At 40.9% G+C, this 18,744-nt stretch overlaps 2 protein-coding genes across 5 annotated transcripts; one reads left to right on the forward strand and one right to left on the reverse strand.

Annotated features, from left to right (window-relative positions):
- The first annotated feature begins 1,555 nt into the window (after positions 1-1,555).
- Nd-30 (NADH dehydrogenase (ubiquinone) 30 kDa subunit) lies at positions 1,556-2,789 on the forward strand. The gene has a single exon (XM_021334722.3). The coding sequence runs from the start codon at positions 1,652-1,654 to the stop codon at positions 2,447-2,449; it is 798 nt and encodes a 265-aa protein (XP_021190397.2). The 5' UTR covers positions 1,556-1,651; the 3' UTR covers positions 2,450-2,789.
- A 3,254-nt stretch (positions 2,790-6,043) lies between these two features.
- Positions 6,044-16,319, reverse strand: LOC110376307 (splicing factor Cactin). Of its 4 annotated transcripts, none has more exons than XM_049845405.2 (10): positions 16,113-16,319; positions 15,694-16,023; positions 15,215-15,452; positions 13,208-13,382; positions 12,758-12,891; positions 10,897-11,173; positions 10,685-10,832; positions 10,029-10,475; positions 8,900-9,044; positions 6,044-6,337 (listed from the first exon to the last, which is right to left on the reverse strand). In XM_049845405.2, coding segments are annotated over exons 1-10 (2,085 nt in total). In that variant the 5' UTR covers positions 16,115-16,319; the 3' UTR covers positions 6,044-6,148. The 4 variants fall into 4 exon arrangements, with proteins under 4 accessions (XP_049701362.2, XP_049701364.2, XP_049701363.2 ...); XM_049845407.2 differs by having other exon boundaries at positions 15,694-16,028; XM_049845406.2 differs by having other exon boundaries at positions 15,694-16,045.
- Positions 16,320-18,744: the final 2,425 nt, after the last annotated feature.

An 18,744-nucleotide genomic window follows, 5' to 3' on the forward strand; every position in this document is an offset into this window, starting at 1 on the left:
TTAGTCTCACTAAAACTCTAGAATGGCTGTCGACCGATTTGGCTTGTTTTGGTTTTAAAATGTTTGTAGAGGTCCAGGGAAGGTTTAAACGATACGAAGTTCGCGGGATCAGCTAGTCTATATATATAAAAATGAATTGCTGTTCGTTAGTCTCGCTAAAACTCGAGAACAGCTGGGCCGATTGAGCTGATTTTAGTTTTAAAATGTTTGTCGTAGTCCAGGGTAGGTCTAAACGGTGAGTGATTAGACAAAAACCAACTTACGGAATGCCGCAGAACCACAAAAGTAAAGTACTAGGACAGCATAATTCACCGGAGTATAAGTATACCAATAACGAAATTACGAAGCAACTGCTCACCATGTACCAGGGTGGCAAAAAATACACCGGGGCGCGGGTAAAGCCGCGGGGAACGGCTAGTATTATTATATTTTTATAACAAACTTGATTGAGCACTCACCATAGACATAATATAGTAAACAGGACTGTGAACATATACACAAAAAACGAGCCGAGTGAAACAGTTAGTACATACGGAGACCGTCTATCCCTTTCTAATAGGGTGACTATGAGAATAAGCTATGTAAGACAAATCCGAATTTGCTAAGATTATTAAACACAGATTGGTATTGAAGTTTTAACTTACGCAGTTTGTTATGTAGCGACATGAAACGCATACAACCTTCTTTGACTTGCAACCTTCAACACTCATGAAGAAAATAGAAATTAGGATTAAACTTCAAATTCAAAATTTCAAAAGCAGATTTTCGCTGCCGGCTGTCATCGAACATCCTTGGCAGTCGTTACGGGTAGTCAGAAGCCAGTAAGTCTGACACCAGTCTAACCAAGGGGTATCGGGTTGCCTGGGTAACTGGGTTGAGGAGGTCAGATAGGCAGTCGCTTCTTGTAAAGCACTGGTACTCAGCTGAATCCGGTTAGACTGGAAGCCGACCCCAACATGATTGGGAAAAGGCTCGGAGGATGATTTTCGCTGCCGCAGGCGTGCGGATATAAATAAGGCGCTGGTCTAAATAAAGCTAGTCCACTGAAAACTCTGGTTCTTTAACTATCTCCGAAACCGAACGTGATTGATTGTGACGACACTCCGTTGAGTTGAGAGCCAACGACACCATGACGTCGAGACCAAATGAAGAATTCGTCGACGCTCAGGGCGGTATCACGGCCAGGAAAGACGTAGCCACGAAATCCCTGCCGGCAAGAATTAATTTAGGAGATAATTAAGATATTAATATAGGCTTTTAATGATATGCGGGAATTAGCAGTATAAAAGCAAGAAGATTCGAAGTGAAGACTGATTTTTTTTTTTTTTTTTGCTTCACATATGTATAGACTGCTGAGCCATTAATGTCACCTTTCTTCATTTTTTGAGAAGCTATATACCTTAATCTTATGGTCACCCTATTAGAAAGGGACAGATGGCCTCCATACTAACTGTTTCACTCGGCTCGTTTTATGGATTTACGTGCGCAGTCCTGTTTACAATATTATGTCTATGGTTTGGATACTACATGGACTGACATTGACATTTTTGACATTTGAACTGTTTTCATTCAATAACAGCTTGTTTTTTGGTGTGGAGCTATTCAGTCAAATCGTATTACGTAAGTAATATTTTGATTTAAAAGAAATAACATGTCGTTTCTACTGAAACGCACCGTTGGGGCTAGCAGTAGTATAGGACGTAATATTCTGAAGAATTTAAAAAACCCAGTTGTCGTACGCATCGCTACAAAAGCTGATCAAGCTGCTCCTCCAGCAGAGACAAGACCGACTGTAGCCAAAGTAAACCCTCTTCAGAAGAGTCATTTAGTAGATTTTGGAAAATATGTTGCTGAATGTTTGCCAAAATACGTACAGAAAGTGCAACTAACGGCAGGCAATGAATTGGAAGTTCTTATTCCTCCAGAAGGTGTCATTCCAGTGTTGCAATTCCTAAAAGACAATCACAGCGCCCAATTCACAAACCTCGTGGATATAGCCGGCATGGACGTACCTAATAGACCCCACAGGTTCGAGATTATATACAACTTGCTCTCGCTGCGCTATAACGCCAGGATTAGGGTCAAGACATACACTGACGAATTAACCCCTGTAGACTCCGCCAATGATGTATTTAAAGCTGCTAATTGGTACGAGAGAGAAATCTGGGATATGTACGGCGTATTCTTTGCGAACCATCCTGATTTGCGAAGAATTTTAACTGATTATGGTTTTGAGGGACATCCCTTCAGGAAAGATTTTCCACTCAGCGGCTATGTGGAGGTGCGCTATGATGATGAACAGAAGCGTGTGGTTGTGGAGCCACTAGAGCTGGCACAAGAGTTCCGCCGCTTTGAGTTGAGTGCTCCATGGGAACAGTTCCCAAACTTCCGCAGCAACCCCGCTTCGGAAGAAGTTGTCAATCCAGCAGAAGAAACACCAAAACAATAATGTGTGTATTATTAGATAGTTCACTTATTCATGCCCATAAAGTGTACAAAAGTTATGATTCTCTTACTTTTTAAGCTTCCGTGTTCTTTTAATAAAACAGAACCGTAGAATATAATTGTAACAGGAACCCCATGTATACAATATTCATATTGGACTATCGTAAAGATTTTTGGCATTTTGTTGATTTAAATTGGTTAGGATTCATAGCAATGACCATGTAAAACATTTGTTACTGATGTATATCTACTGCTGCATTCTTTTATTTTGTGTCTGTCATACTTACTTGTATTTCATGACTTTGGTGTTTCTGTATTGATGCATAGTATACCTTCCTCTTAGACTTGGTGTTTTTTTTCTGATATTTTATGGTCAAAGTAAAGGAAAGGGTGTGCAAAGGATTCAGTATTTAATTAATTTTTTCATAAAATAGTCTAGCAAAAGAAAAGGTAATTTTTGAGTTCTATTACATAGAATAATCAAGAATAAGGCTGATATCATCAGGATACTGTAAAACTTCTGTAAAGTACAGAAGAGAACAATTGCAGTGATTTTCAAGTAATTTGAGGTTGTTATTGATACATTACCCTTGTATGTAGTGACCACTGCATCCAATATACAGGGTTACTGGTAAGTAGACCGCATCCTTTCATGAGGTGATAGTATAGGTCAATACGGACAAATTTGACCATGGGATACACTGGGCAAAAGTTAACCCGTTTCAAGATAATCGAATTTCAAAATCAGTTGTCTAGGTACACGTATAAATTTTTATTATTAGTCAAGTCTCGTTTTTGTGGATTAACTTTTGCCCAGTGTATGCCATGGTCAAAGGACAATGGGCACAAATATATGGGACCTGGTATACCCCACCAATAGGAATGTCATATATATCATTGGATAGGCCTTTTTATGTAGAACAATATTTACTATGACAGCTTTGCTGAAATGTTTGTCCGTTCTGAGATATAGATCAAAAACTGTGCAAAAGTTAGAACTAAGTAATCTATTGATACCTCAAGTTTTTAAAGGAAAATCTAAGTACTAATAACTTTAAGTCTTGTAAGTACTACTGTGCCCGTTAGGATCCATAATTGTTACTATTATGTAGCATTTCAACCTTTTATTGTACCAACTGGATGTTGGGCGTAGTGAGAAACCGCACCAATAGGAAAGTCATACATATCATTGGTCTTTTTAACTGGAACAACATTTACTATGACAGCTTTGTTCTATTGTTTGTCCGTTCTGAGATATAGATAACAAACAATCTTAAAACTGATGCTAATCAATACTGTAATCTGATTTTCTTTCATACAAGACTTACACTTAGTAGTTCTTAGATTTTCCTTTAAAAACTTGAGTTATTAATAGATTACTTAGTTCTAACTTTTGCACAGTTTTTGATCTATATCTCAGAACGGACAAACATTTCAGCAAAGCTGTCATAGTAAATATTGTTCTACATAAAAAGGCCTATCCAATGATATATATGACATTGCTATTGGTGGGGTATACCAATCTGCCCATTGTCCTTTGTCCGTATTGACCTATACTATCACCTCATGAAAGGATGCGGTCAACTTACAAGTTACCCTGTATACTTACCAGAGGTCAGTTTAGTTGTGCTTTCTGGTTTATCTTATCAATGAAAAAGGTCGTAATGACGTTTTGTCGGTTAGACGCAATCGAAAAAGTGAATACTTTCGTATGGAAATACAATAAATTGCTTAACGTTCGCTCACTTTCGGTTACTGTCTGATAGTTTGGTTTGAATACAGCCTAAGGGTCGATTTATACTAGCGTAGAGTCGAAGCCCATCGAAGCGTCAAATTTTTTACAACTAAGGGCTTGTCCAGAAAGGGCGAATTCGTCGCGATACTCTCGTGCGAATCACGCGCGATCGTTGCGTCCAGAAAGAGCGTACCAACGCGCAAGCATTTGGGGACGAATTTTGGCGCTCCATTGTTCCCGAATCCCGATACGTCCCCTCGGCCGGAGTTCGCGCGTTTAACTGGACACAACAAGGGGTCCCTAGTATCTCGACTCGCGCGTATTGCGCGCGAGTCTGGCGTTATGCACGCAATTAACGCGCGTATTTTGAATTCGCGCGATGCTTGTGGACGCGATGTATTAGTGCCTAGTATCTCAATAGCGCGTGATTGAATTCGCGCGAAACGTTTCGCGACGAATTCGCTTCTTCTGGACAAGGTCTAAAGCGAAGCCGCACGAATGCGCGCGTATTCGGAATACGCGCGCACTCTCATCTCTCATCACTCTCACTTGAATCACTTGCCAGTTGACGCGCTGCGCTGGTTCGCTAGTGGGCGCGAGAATGCGCGCGCACCAATTTGTCTTGTTCGCACGCAGACGCGCGAATTCCGACGAATGCGTCTTTTTTAAATCTCCGAATAATGTGTGCGTTACGCCGTGGAGTTAAGGTTGAATTTGTTATGTCCAGTTTTTGGATAGACGCTTCGATGCGCTTCGACTCTGCGCTAGTATAAATCGACCCTAAGAGTTATTCGATTGCTGATCTGTCAAATATTGTATAAGTATGGTTGCAGCCATCTGAATGATTTTGCTATTTGATCGAAGTTCATCGAATGGCAACCTAAGGCTGCCCGCCCATGTCCGAGAGCAATGGTGCAACGCCCACGTCCTACAAAAAGTCGGTCAGTAAATCCTACCTAGAGAGATCCTACCCTACAAAAAAAAAAAAGATTTCTAAAAACAAAAAAAAACTGTAAGGTGCGTCAGCAAGTCTGCATAGAGGATGCAGCTATGTTTATTTCGCCACCGACTTCCAGACTCTATGCATCTAACTGTTTATTGTTGTATTATGTTTAGGAACTGTTTTATAGCGTACGTACCAATACAACTTTTCTAAGCGTGCTAATTTGTAAGTATATCTTGGAAACCAATGACCGTGTTTCGGAGGGCACGATAAACTGGAGGTCAGGGAGACTCACTTTAAGAATAAATTTATTTTTAGCACCCCCATTTTTTCACCTACTTAAAAAGCATTAAATTAATTAATTGTTTATTTATTTATTTATTTGGATTTCCAATTTGTTGTGAGCTTTACTGGCGGAGATTAAACATTCATTCTAAAAGAGACTTACTATAATCTGCAAGAGTTAACTTGAGACCTGAGCACAGCAGGTGCTACACAGCGGCGCTCACGTCTCTCAAGTTAACTCTTACACTTGCCAATGAGAATGATTATTGAAACCCAACTTTATTTTATTCATTTATTAGAGTCGAGAGTCATTCTCTAAGAGTCCTCCCAGCTACATAAAATTACAAATTGCCCCCAAAGCCTCAACACACAATGCCCCCATTGTTTCTGGGTGTCTCACCACCCCTCTGTGGGCCTGCAGCGCCCGCAAGGAGGCGTTATCGCCCACTTTGGGAAAGACAGCTGTAGGCATATGTTTTTGGTGGTGAGTATAATTTTACTGAGCAAGGGCAATTAAAATCAAATATTTTTCTTTTATAATATGGTTAGCGTAATGTTGCGTTGATAATACAATGAATACCAATTTTGGGATCTTTTGTGATTTTGACAGTAAGGAGTCCATAAAATATACAAAATTGCGGGAGCATGGTTGTTTATTCCGCTTACTCATTGGCTAGTTAGTAGAAGTAATCGACATTTACATGAGAAATAGATGGGCGAGGCCGTGACACGGTGCAGGTCTAGCGGCGGTACCGGTAGCGCTTGAAGTGGAACCACAGCTGGAAGATGTTGTTGTGGAAGTGGCAGCGGAAGCCGCGCTTGTACGAGTACTCCCACTCGCGGTTCACGATCTTGAACGCGATGTCTTCGTATGGAGGGCCCGCGTGGAAACGCAGCACTGCAAAGTCTGGGTTCTCTGGGCATGCTTTCTGTACACAACATCGGGAATTAGTCAGTAAACAACATGTCTTATGAAAGTTGAGCTATCATAATCATCACAAGCACCTCATAATATAAAGCAGTGGTTCTAAACCGGTGGACCACTGGTGGTCCCTGCAGGCATTCCAAGTGGACGCTACCCATCTTACTTGTCCAACAGAAGAAGATGTATGTTTGGGCTACATTTTACTACTTAATTTTGGTTCTGAGTCTTAAAAAATAATTAAAACCCGCTTTATTCAGAAACGATATACCCTCGTTTTTGCATTTCTCAACAAACAAAAAGTGAAGTACGTTTGGGCTACATTTTACATCCGTACGAGTCCGAATAAAATTTCGCGCTCGCTTCGCTCGCGCATTTGTAACTAGATATGCGTGTGTATGTCTTTCTTTGCATTTGCTTACCTACGAAAGAATAGAGTAAAAGCGTTTTGTAAACGCTAAAGAAAGTGAAAGATTTAGTCGATTTAGTCTGTTTTTTATAACTAGTGGACCCCCCTTTTAAGCTATAAATACGTCAGTGTGTTTTCAACGCTTCTGATTGCTAAAAACAAGCATAGAAATCTATTGGATGTCACTGCCGACATGCGTTTAGCTTTGAGTAATACTGAACCAAGAATTCAGAAGTTAGTAAAGATAATGCAGTCACAAAAATCTCATTAAATTCTGTAGCTTTTAGTTTTTTGCTAAATAATAAAGAAATGAGTGCTAATTATAAAGTGTTCTTTATCAAAGAAACCTCAAATTAGGCAAACCAATGGGGTGGTCTGCAAATGATTTACGATTGCAAAATGATTGTACAGCAAACTACCGTATAGACCAAAATCACCAAAATAGCAGACCAATCGCACACCAATCAAATGTCAATCGAATGCGATTGGTCTTTTATTAGTAGCAGAATGCCCGATATGGTTAAAACTGCTATTCCGATCATATTGCGATTCGATGTCTATTCGATTTTGACATTATTAACTTCGGAGAATCGGGCCCCAGTTGGACACCCCATACGCAGCATGACCTTTGTCGGACAAGTTGACCATAATTTTGAAGTTAACTTTGTAAAAAACAAAAAACTTGTACGTACGAAGAGTCATAGTGACGTCATATCGACAATTCCAGCAGTCAAGCATTCAAAAACGCAGCAGCGCCAAACTTCGTGCATTAGAAGTTTGTCGGACTCATCGTAAGAAAGGCATTCACAACTTAAGTCTTAAATTTGTATGCGTTATAAAAAAAGGAGATGTCCAAAAAACACACACAGTCGAAAGAAACCTCATATGTATCATTGAATTCATTATAATGTGTGGATTTAAAAAAGTAATTCATCTCATCCAAAAACCATGGGGTTCTCTTTTTATGACGGCTTTTCGATCAAGAATTTAGGTCGCGAAAAAAGTTTGCCTTTACTGTTTGCTGTTAGAAGTTTGCGATTTGAAAAATATTTTTTTTTTTGTTTGATAGGGTATACTTCTCAGATAATCATCAGGTGAGGATCTGATGATGGAAACTCTGAGAAATTGAGAGCAACTTGCGAAAGTTGTAGGCGTGCATAGGGTAAAAATTTGGCACTCAGGTGTATGTCTGCTAGCACTATACAAGAGCGGAGGTTTGCAGTTGACTTGATGATGGAGACGAGAGAAGATCGAGGGAACTCGACGACTGAATATGCAAACTACCTCGTTTTTGGGCTTATATTATTCGTATTGAAGAGTACTTTCCACTAATGCGGATAAGTGACAACTATATTTGTCACTAAAGAGCCAAAAAAAAAATTAAACTTTTTGCTGATGCACCTAATAATAGTTTTTTTTAAATTACTCTTTGCCTTTGTCTTTACTTTGTATGAAGGTTGCACATAACTGGGAAACCTTCATAGTTAGATAAGTAATCTTTTCTGGAGTGGTGTCATGTCAATAGTGCAATGGGTAGGGGTCAAACTCAAGATCTTTTAATCACCAGACAAACTCTGTAACTATGGGGATATTGCTATTGGCTTGCATAATGTTAGTATACCTTGTTTTATTATGTTCCTTGATGTAAATAACCTTTAAAATAAAAATAAATTCAACATAAAATATTTTTGGAAAATATGATATATGGATCCCCCATGGATTTCAGGCTTTTTGGCACCATCAAAGGTTTATCATAATGAACCCATTGGTACCCATTTCGTTGCTGTCGATTCTGGGTTTTTTTACTATGAAAATTTGGCCATCTCCTTTGTTCGCCGGCCTGGGGACTATGATATTTTACTTCTTGAACTCATTAAATAATATCTTTTGACTGACCCGATTTTCATGAAACAAAGACTAAGTTATAGAACAAGATACCTACATTATAAAGTTTGTTTAAGATTTTAATAATTCTAAAGATTTTACGTGATGCGTGCACAAACAAACAGATAAACAGACAAGAATTCCAAAACTGCTAGAAATGGGTAACCTGGTGGTAACCAACAGATTCTGATGATCCTTAAGCACCCTGGCTTCAATGTACACAATGAATGAATTACTGATGAGTGAATTAGACGACGGTATGAGCAGTGCACTGACCAGGGAGAACTCGGGCGTGGCGTTCTTGTCGATGAGGTCGGGGTAGAAGATGTTGAACTTGTAGCCCTGCACGATCTTGGGCGGCGGGTTGTCCATGTCGTAGTGCGTCTGGTTGTACTTGTTCCACTCGAAGCCCGTGTGCACCCTGTCACAAGCGCCGCCTCATTACCACATCACATACCAACTTATCCATTATTTTTTAAGATTGTCACAAATGGAATCCCTAAGACGACCCACTGACCAATATTGCACACGATGTTCTAAATTCAAATCACTTTGCCGCTCTAGAGGATAAAAACGACTTTTGCGCTCAGATATCACAGGATAAAACTTCTCTTTCCGAGATGGTGGGATGAAATAGTTATTTGTTATACAAGAGTGCAAAGTTGCTTTTTAACCGCGTGCTCTATTTTGATGACCGAGCAAGCGAAGGATTCTAAAATTGAAACACGAGCGTAGCGAGTGTTTCAATAATTAGAATCCTGAGCGATAGCGAGGGAATCAAAAGAGCACAAGGTGAAAAATCTTTGCACTCGAGTGCAACACGTAACTTTTCATCCCACCTCATCGAGGAAATTACTAGATGCTAAAAAACAAAATGGCGCGCGCACAATGAGTATCAAATTAAAAAGAAGTACCTATTAAAGATCATTTTATTTGAAAACTCAGTTTAAAAATGAAACGAGGTTAAAAATCTATGTAAAATAATAAAAATTTCTTTATTAATTAAATAATTATTTTAAGCAGTATTTTATTTGTTTAATATGTATTTGTATGAAAAGTCGTATCAAGATTGTCACAAATGGAGTATTGCACACGATGTTCTAAATTCAAATCACTTTGCCGTTCTAGAGGATAAAAACGGCTTTTGCGCTCAGATATCAAAGGGTAAAACTACTCTTTCCGAGATGGTGGGATGAAAAAAAAATTGTGATAATGAAACGTAAATGTTTAGCAAAATTCTTAGCTCGAGGTTATCGTGAATGGCTTTACTGGACTAGCTTACTTTAAATGAGAGTTGGTATCGAAGACGAGCCGGCACAATTATGAAATTGATCTAGATACATCGATAGGTCTGTCAGAGAGGAATATTAACTCTGGTTCGAGAAGTACGGTAGAAAATACTGACCGGTTGAAATATCTGGGCTTCCTGGGGCGGTACTTGTCGGCCCACAGACAGGGCTGGTCGGGCAGCGCGTGCTCCACGCTGAACTGCGCCTCGTCCGGCGCCGCGCCCATCGCCCGCCGCGCCTCGCGCTCCAGCGCCGCGTCCCCCGGCGCCGGCCCCAGCGCCGGGCCCGCCGCCGCCGCAGCCCCCGCCTGCCCCGCCTGCCGCGCGCGCAGGTACGCCAGGCGCTGCGCGTCCAGCGCCGCCTCCGTCAGCAGCGTGCCCGGCTCCAGCGCGCGCGGCGACAGCGGCGCCGGCGAGTAGCGCCCCGCGCGGTACAGCGCCACGCTGGCGCCGCGCTCCGACCCCGACGACTCCGCCGCCGACTCCGCCGCTGAGTCTGCCGCCTCGTCCGCCGCCTCGCCCGCCGCCGACGTCGACGCCACGGGGCTCGCCGCCGCTACGGGGCTGCGACACGATCCTTATCAGTTACACGAATCTCGCCACTTACTAAATCTTGTTATCTTCAATCACTCCAATATTATAAAAGCGCAACTTTTAATAAAAACTGGTCATAGAGCTTATGGGGCCACGCTCAGTGTTTTAAGTTTATACCTTATACAGAATACCTATCCGTAAAAACTAGATAGGCTATGTATTATTATATCGTGTTTTACCTGTGCGGCTCATCGGGCTCGCGCTTGAGGTCGGGCGCGGAGGCGGAGGTGGAGGCGGCGGCCACGCCCTGCTCCTGCTTGAGCAGCTGCAGCTTGCGGCGCAGGTTGGTCTGGTGGCGGTCGCGCAGACGCGCGCGGGACATGTGCGCTGCAACACGCGGCACGTCAGCACACACACACACAGGCACAGGCCGCAGCCGCGCCACACTCACCCTTGAGCTGGCTGAGCAGGCTCTCCCAGTAGCCGACGTCGACGCCGTCGCGGCGGCCGCTGATCTTGCGCTCGATCTGCGCCTGCAGCGCCTGCAGCTGCGCGCCGCTCTTGCCGCGGAACACCTGCGTGACGTCGTCGGCCACGGCCTGGTGCACGCCGTCGCGCCGCGCGTCGGGCGCCGCCAGCCGCCGCAGCTTGCCCAGCTCGGCCAGCACGATGGTCTGCACGTCCTGCCAGTACGCCTGGTTCGCGTTGTTCTCCAGCTCCTTGTACACCTGCCTCACCACTGCTAGCTTTACACATTGTCCACCACTACATTGCTCTATTGAAAACCTTTTATTAACATCAATATACACAATATCAATACCGATTTTGCTAAGTTAATAATGTCAAAACCCCCGACCCAAAAAAAGTACGCAATAATTATGACAAAAGATTAAAAACGCTAAACCCTATAAAAAGCAAAAAATAACTTTTAACACTACGTAAACTAAATTTTGTCGTGTCGGGGGACCGCTCTAATTCATTACTTTAGATACGTGTTTTTTTTTTAAACGAATGTTGTAATTAGGTAGGTATCATTTGATTTATGTAAGTATTTATGAAGGTAAAAAGCGGTCCCCCGACACGTCAAAATTTAGTTTACGTAGTGTTAAAAGTTATTTTTTGCTTTTTATAGGGTTTAGCGTTTTTAATCTTTTGTCATAATTATTGCGTACTTTTTTTGGGTCGGGGGTTTTTTTAAATTTATAATTTAATTTTATTTCATGCTTTTTAAAGGAGCTCCTTAATTTTTCATTCTTTCATTTAATTTATTTTATCTAAAGATGGGGTTGCTAAATGCGATCTCGGCCAAAGGAAGCTGTTTAACAATCCTCATGACAAACTGGCTCTGGGAGAATTGCACAGATTGAGATAAATGTTAACCTTTGGACATTCTAGATTTTCAGCAAAAATATAAATCGGTTTATCCGTTTCATTCCGGCATTTCAGGGTTTCATCCGCCACATCCCATTTCCAGCATCAGGTTCTCGTCAATTAGAAACTTGAAGAGAACTCATCAAGACAAATTCAACGAGCCCAAACTCGATGGGTTTACTAAAAGGCAGTTCAGGGTTACGTCTCCTACCTTCGTGACCTAACAGCAGACCAGCTCAGTGGTTCCAAAAGACATTAGTGTTTCAAATTTCAGATCCCACATATACTTGCAAGTAAACTGAGCGTGTAACATTCCTATCACATCTAGCAAACGAGCTGATGACCTTGAAGACCTGAACCGATTTCCACCAAACATAGCTAAGAACACTCCCGACTGACATACCTTTTAAACAAAAAAAACCGCGTTTCAATCGGATCATCCGTTTGGGAGCTACGATGCCACATATACACACACACACACACACACACACACACACACACACACACACAGACACGTCAAACTTATAACACCCCGTCGTTTTTGCGTCGGGGGTTAAAAATTGAATAGAAATTGAATCGCAATAGCAGTTTTAACCTTAGCAGGCATTCTGCTACTAGTATAAGACCAATCATATTCCAATGACATTCGATTGGCTTAGGGTAGGTGTGCCGTATCGAAAATAATTTACAGACAATGCGATTTATTAAGGAATCACAGAAACGGATAAAAACGTTAATTTAAAAGAAAAATAGCGGAATGCCACATACGCTTCAATCGTAATTTCAGTCATGATTGGATCTCACTTGGATGTGAATCGTATGTCGCTTAAGTAAAATTAGTAGAATCGCGCCCCAGGGTATGAATAGACATGGATAGATGGTGATGTATGGTAAGTGATAAACTATCTATGTGACAGGTCCAGGCATGAAGGAGTCACAACCTTGATATCTTCAAGTAGGTCCTCCAAGTCCTGTGCCTGCAGCCCGTTGAGGTAGGTGTAGGGCTCGTGCATCTCCAGCGCGTCCACGCACTCCTCCGAGCTCACGTACCACGCTAGCAGGTCGATGGGTTTGGCTGCAACATACCTCACAGTTATACCATTTACTATTTACTAGGTGCAATAAGGTTACCAGCTGTTTCGTTATGTTATTTTAAACTTTTTAATCATTACATTCATCTGTGAGGGTTTAAGGAGTGTTGTGAGGATTCAGCTGAGTACCAGTGCCTTACAAGAAGCGACTGCCTATCTGACCTCCTCAACCCAGTTACCCGGGCAACCCGATACCCCTCGGTTAGACTGGTAAGAATAACCATTCTATTGTAGGTAAAAGTGACCGTCACGCCTGGCACGGCAAGCGCGGCAGTCGGCAATGAGGCGGGAGAGACGCACCGCGGCCGTCGCGGATGCGGATCTGCGAGCGCAGGCGCGCCTGGTGCAGGTGGAAGGCGTCCTCCTGGCGCGCCCAGGCGTGGAACTGCAGCGCCTCGCGCGCGCGCGCCGCGCCCGCCGCCTCCGCCTCGCGCGCCGCGCGCTCCGCCTCGCGCTCCAGCCGCCGCTGCTTCACCTGCAGTCCGCAACAATACACGCCGAATATACATACATCTATACTAATATAGCTGAAGAGTTTGTTTGTTTGAACGCGCTAATCTCAGGAACGCGTATTTCCCTTTCCGTGTTCAACTGGCGACACCGGTCTCGCGAAATCCACACGCTTTTGTTTTACTACGGAATCCCACGATCCCGTGTTCAATTCGCGTGAGCTGAGCACGCTTTTGCGATCAAGCAACGTTAAAAGAAGTTTTACAAAACCGTGTGGAATTGAACTGAACAAGGTTTTTTAACTTGTCTATTCGAAACAAATACGTACTGATTTAGCGCGTTCGTAAATGTTCGGGATAAATCGTGCGGGCCGAAGCAGGGAATAATCAAAGTACTTAAAGAAGAACCAAATCCAGTAAACACACAAATACTGAAAAATATTCATCTGAACTATCTTGATGGCAGACTCCTTCCGCTATTGGTCATACATGCATGATAAGAAAATACGACGTTCACGAAAAATAAAGGTCCAACCTATATCTACATATTTCGAGACGGCATCAAAAACAATTATCCAGCAGTGGTAAAATTCAGTCCGGCCGTCCTGTTAAAAAGAACGTGTACACAATATCGCTGTAAACGCTAAACATAGACCAAAACGAACGTTTCGAAAAATAGTTGTCTTGTCGGTGTTTTTTTTTTTTGTTATTTTTGTGCTGATAATAAATGTTTCATTAATTGTATTGTATGTTATATTTCATTGAAATCATATTCGAGTTAATAATACAACCTACTGTCTACTATAGAATAATACCGTCGCTAGTTCAACACGCTTTCGAAGACTCAAAAAACAGTCAAGTCAAAAGTGTTCATTTCAACTGCACACGATTTTGTTAAACCTTACCCAGCGCCACTTGATCGCAAAAGCGTGCTCAGCTGACGCGAATTGAACACGGGATCGTGGGATTCCGTAGTAAAACAAAAGCGTGTGGATTTCGCGAGACCGGTGTCGCCAGTTGAACACGGAAAGGGAAATACGCCTCAGGAACTACTGGTCCGATTTGAATAGAGTGTTAGATAGCCCATTTATCGAGGAAGGCTATAGGCTACTTTTTATCTGGGTTCGTGAAGAGGTTCCCACGGGATGCGGGTGAAACCGCTGGCAGAAGCTAGTATATATTAAACAACTAGCTTGTGCCAGCAGTTTCACAAACAAACTCTTCAGCTTTATAATATTAGTATAGATCATATTCCACGCACAAAAAATATTCAAATATGTTTAACTTACCACATACAGATCATAAAACAGACAAAACTAGTAAATGGTCACCAAAATTCGACCCACATTTAAATGTAAAATTTTACCCAAAGATAACATCTTGATCAGATATCATCAGATATCATCTTCAAAGGTGTTCAAATGACAGCCGGGATCTACAGATTATCGTGCAGCACTGTCATTGGTGTACAAGGTATACATAGAAACCACATACAAACTTAGAAAACTTGCATTGGTAATTGCCTGACCTGGAATCGACCTACAGTCATACTTTACACGTTGGTTATTTATCCACTCGACAACCACTACTTCATTGTGAAATGACATCTTATTGTTCAATTTAAGTAAATTACTTTGGCAAGAAAATATTTTGCCTATAATTTTGGCCATAGTAAATTCTCTCCAAGTCTTTTTGTCTCCAAAAGTACTGAGTAAACAAATTCTTTTACTGTTGTGAAGTTACACTATCCCAAGGTGACGTATTAAGCTATATCAAGGTACAAAAAGAAGTTCTGCCAAGACATGGGTAAAACCACAGCAAATGGCTGCTGTTGAACTTGTTTGATTTCAAGAATTACCTTTTCCAACTCTATTTTGTTCTCCAATTGCTTTTGTCGATTGAGAGCTTCGAGTTCATCTCGAGACACAGTCTTGACACCTTCCTTGGCAAGTTTCTTTGTCCAGACAAATGTGTTGGTCAGTGCAGAGTCACCAAAGGGATTGTCCTGGTTGGTGTAGCACTGATACTCATTGTCCCAGCCCATGCGCTCACGACGCTTACGCTCCTTCTCTTGCTTCTCTCTCAGGCGCCGAGCCCTGGCAGTTTAACATTTAATGTTATTAAAATGTTGTTACCACAACTGGAAGCCGACCCCAACGTAGTTTGGGAAAAAAGGCTCGGAGGATATACCACAAATACTTATATAAATATACCTATTGTATCATCACTTCCTGTATGTTTCTACTGGGATCAAGTAATATTGAGTGAGGGAAGGAATAACAGTATGCTACTATAAGGCAGGAAGTTGTGTGGTCACTACGATGTAGTTGAGTGTACCTCTTTTCTTCAGGTGTCTCATTAGCTTTCAATTTTTCCTTCTGCTTCTTTTTCTCCTCCTTGAGCCTGAGGCGCTCTGCCTCAAGTCTTTGTAACAACTTAAGCTCCTCTTCATCACTATCACTGCTTGACCTACTGCTAGATGAATGTTTTTTCTTTTTTCTACTTTTTTTTCGCTTTGAGTCTTTTCTTTCTCTACTAATAGACCTGTCCTTAGATGTATGGGGAGAATGAGGCCTCGATCTGTCGTCACTCCTGTGTTTGCGGTCCATACGATGTTCTGTCTTACTCGATGAGCGATCTCGCCGTCTTATCTCGTCACGCGATGACCTAAACTTGCAAAATATTAAATCTTAAAAAATATATTGAAAAACCTAATTTTATTTTGAAGAAATATACCTTGGTATCACATCACTCACATTTTTTGTAAGATAATGATATTATGTACTTATAAGACTAGCAGATCACTGATCGTTGATCAATGATGATTAATTTACAACACTATTGTAAAAGAAGCTTTTAAATAGAGTTTGGCTATTTTTTGTAAAATCAAGCTTAATGATACGACACAACAGGATGCAACAAACAGGACAATAACTGTCATTTTCTGAGTGACACTGGACACTGAGTGACATTGATTCACACCCATAGACATAATATAGTAAACAGGACTGCGCACTTATACCCAAAAAACGAGCCGAGTGAAGCAGATGGTACGGAGGCTGTCTGTCCCTTTCTAATGGACTATGAGATTAAGCTATGTGAGACAAATCCGAATTTGCTAAGATTATTAAACAAGATTGGTATTGAAGTTTGTTTTGGTAATAAGCAGTATAAAAGCAGGAAGATTCGAAGTGAAGACTGATTTTTTGTATTTTTGCTTCATATATAGACTGATGAGCCATTATGTCGCCTTTCTTCATTTTTTGGGAAGCTGTACCAATAGTATAATAGTTTGAGAATCCGTCACACATATTTTGACTCATTACTAGAATTTATGGGCACCCTAGTTGTTTGACTTACGAAAATGTTATTATTAGCTAACCTGTGGAACGACATATTGCAACCACCATAGGATTCATTTTTACAAGTATAAATGCAACACTTTTTCACCATTTTAATAGTTTAAATTCATTTCATACAAAAAAATATAAACAAAATTTTAAATGCAGAATACGCGCTGGGTGCGTTCAGGGCATAGATATAATATTACTAAACAAGATTGCGCACGCTCAAAATATATATTTACGAAAATGAACTCTATTCTAGCGCAATAAGGTACTAAATTGGTTGCATAATACACAGAGGCAAATCCGAGCCGAGAGGGATAGTTCGAACGGAGGCTGTCTGTCTCTTTCTAACACCTTGCCAGCATAAAAAAATGTTGTGATCAAAAGTTTTGTCTTTCCAAAAAACAATTGAATCACTTATATTTTTATCTTATTTTAATAATTGTAAGTCAACAAATTAATAACAATCGCATTAATTTATTCGTATTTATTCTTAAAACATAAACAACATACATTTTTATTTTGCTTATTTTTTTATTTTCTAGCGGTAACCCTGAACATTCTTGGCGCGTAATCAGCATTTAAAATTTTGTTTATATTTTTTTTGTATTAAATCAATTTAAACTATTTAAATGGTGAAAAAGTGTTGCGTTTATACTTGTAAAAGTGAATCCTATGGGGGTTGCAGTATATCGTTTCACAGGTTAGCTAATATTAACATTTTCGTAAATCAAACAACTAGGGTGTCCATGAATTCTTGTAATGAGTCAAAATATGGGTGATGGATTTTAAAACTGTTGTACTAATATTATAGCTTCCCAAAAAAATGAAGGAAGGCGACATAAATGGCTTAGCAGTCTATATGTGAAGCAAAAATACAAACAAATCAGTCTTCACTTCGAATCTTCCTGCTTTCATACGGCTAATTCCCGCTAATTTTTAAAAGCCTATATTAGTTTCTTAAGGTCACAAACTGCGTAAGTTAAAACTTCAATACCAATCTGTGTTTAATAATCTTAGCAAATTCGGATTTGTCTCACATAGCTTAATCTCATAGTCACCCTATTAGAAAGGGACAAACCGCCTCGGTACTAACTGTTTCACTCGGCTCGTTTTTTGGGTATAGGTGCGCAGTCCTGTTTACTAATATTATGTCTATGGTTCAGGGCTACAAATAAAAAAAAGCAAAGCACAAATTTATGTTCTTTATGGTTTAAGAATCAATGCGAATAAATTAATGCGATTCTAGTTATTAATTTGTTGACTTACAATTCTTAAAATAGTAGACAAAACTGATGATCATAACCTTTTTTTAAACTAACAAGGTGTTAGAACGAGACACGCGGCCTCCGTTATAACTAGAGAGACTCTCGGCTCGGATTTGCCTCTGTGTATAATGCAGCCAATTTAGTACCTCGTTGCGTTGGAATAGAGTTCATTTTCGTAAACATATATTTTGATAGTGTTCAATCTTGTTTGTATATTACACCTATGCTCACACCACATTCAGTGTTGCCAAGTCGGATTTTGGAAACTGCGTATTAAGGCCCCAGTACACGTTGGCCTGTGTTGGGCCAAGCTGTGCAATGCACAAATGTAGGCCACGATCAAATGGTGTTTACACATTGGCGCATGGCTCATTCTTGCCTGGTAAACCACGTGCGATGGACGTCGAAGTAATTAAAGGCTTCGGCTATTTATTTGTACACTACTATATATATTTATATTAAACTACACTACTATATATATTTATATTATACTACACTACTATATTTATTTTTACACGCAACACAAAAGTGTACTTTATCCTCAGCGGTCGGTGACGAACTAAACATTGGCCGAATGTGTAAACACCACACGCCAAGCTGGGCGAAGATTCCTTTGATGTGTGCCCAAAAAACCGACAACTCGCCGAATGCGCGCCAACCTTGACAAATGTCCGCCAACCTGCACCAATACCCCGTGTACACATTGGTGATGGCGTGTATTGGCCGCACTTGGGCCAACGTGTACTGGGGCCTTTACATGCGAAAACCGACTA

Source organism: Helicoverpa armigera, chromosome 15, assembly GCF_030705265.1.
Source record: "Helicoverpa armigera isolate CAAS_96S chromosome 15, ASM3070526v1, whole genome shotgun sequence".
In the NCBI taxonomy this organism is placed as follows: Eukaryota; Metazoa; Arthropoda; class Insecta; order Lepidoptera; family Noctuidae; genus Helicoverpa; species Helicoverpa armigera.

Coding starts and splice junctions, on each gene's coding strand:
- Nd-30 (XM_021334722.3), top strand. CDS start 1,652: ATGTCGTTTCTACTGAAACGCACCGTTGGGGCTAGCAGTAGTATAGGA.
- LOC110376307 (XM_049845405.2), bottom strand. Junction 11,174..12,757: donor ACCTACTTGAAGATATCAAG/GTTGTGACTCCT, acceptor GTGGTGAGGCAG/GTGTACAAGGAGCTGGAGAA. Junction 10,833..10,896: donor CCTGCTCAGCCAGCTCAAGG/GTGAGTGTGGCG, acceptor CGCGTGTTGCAG/CGCACATGTCCCGCGCGCGT.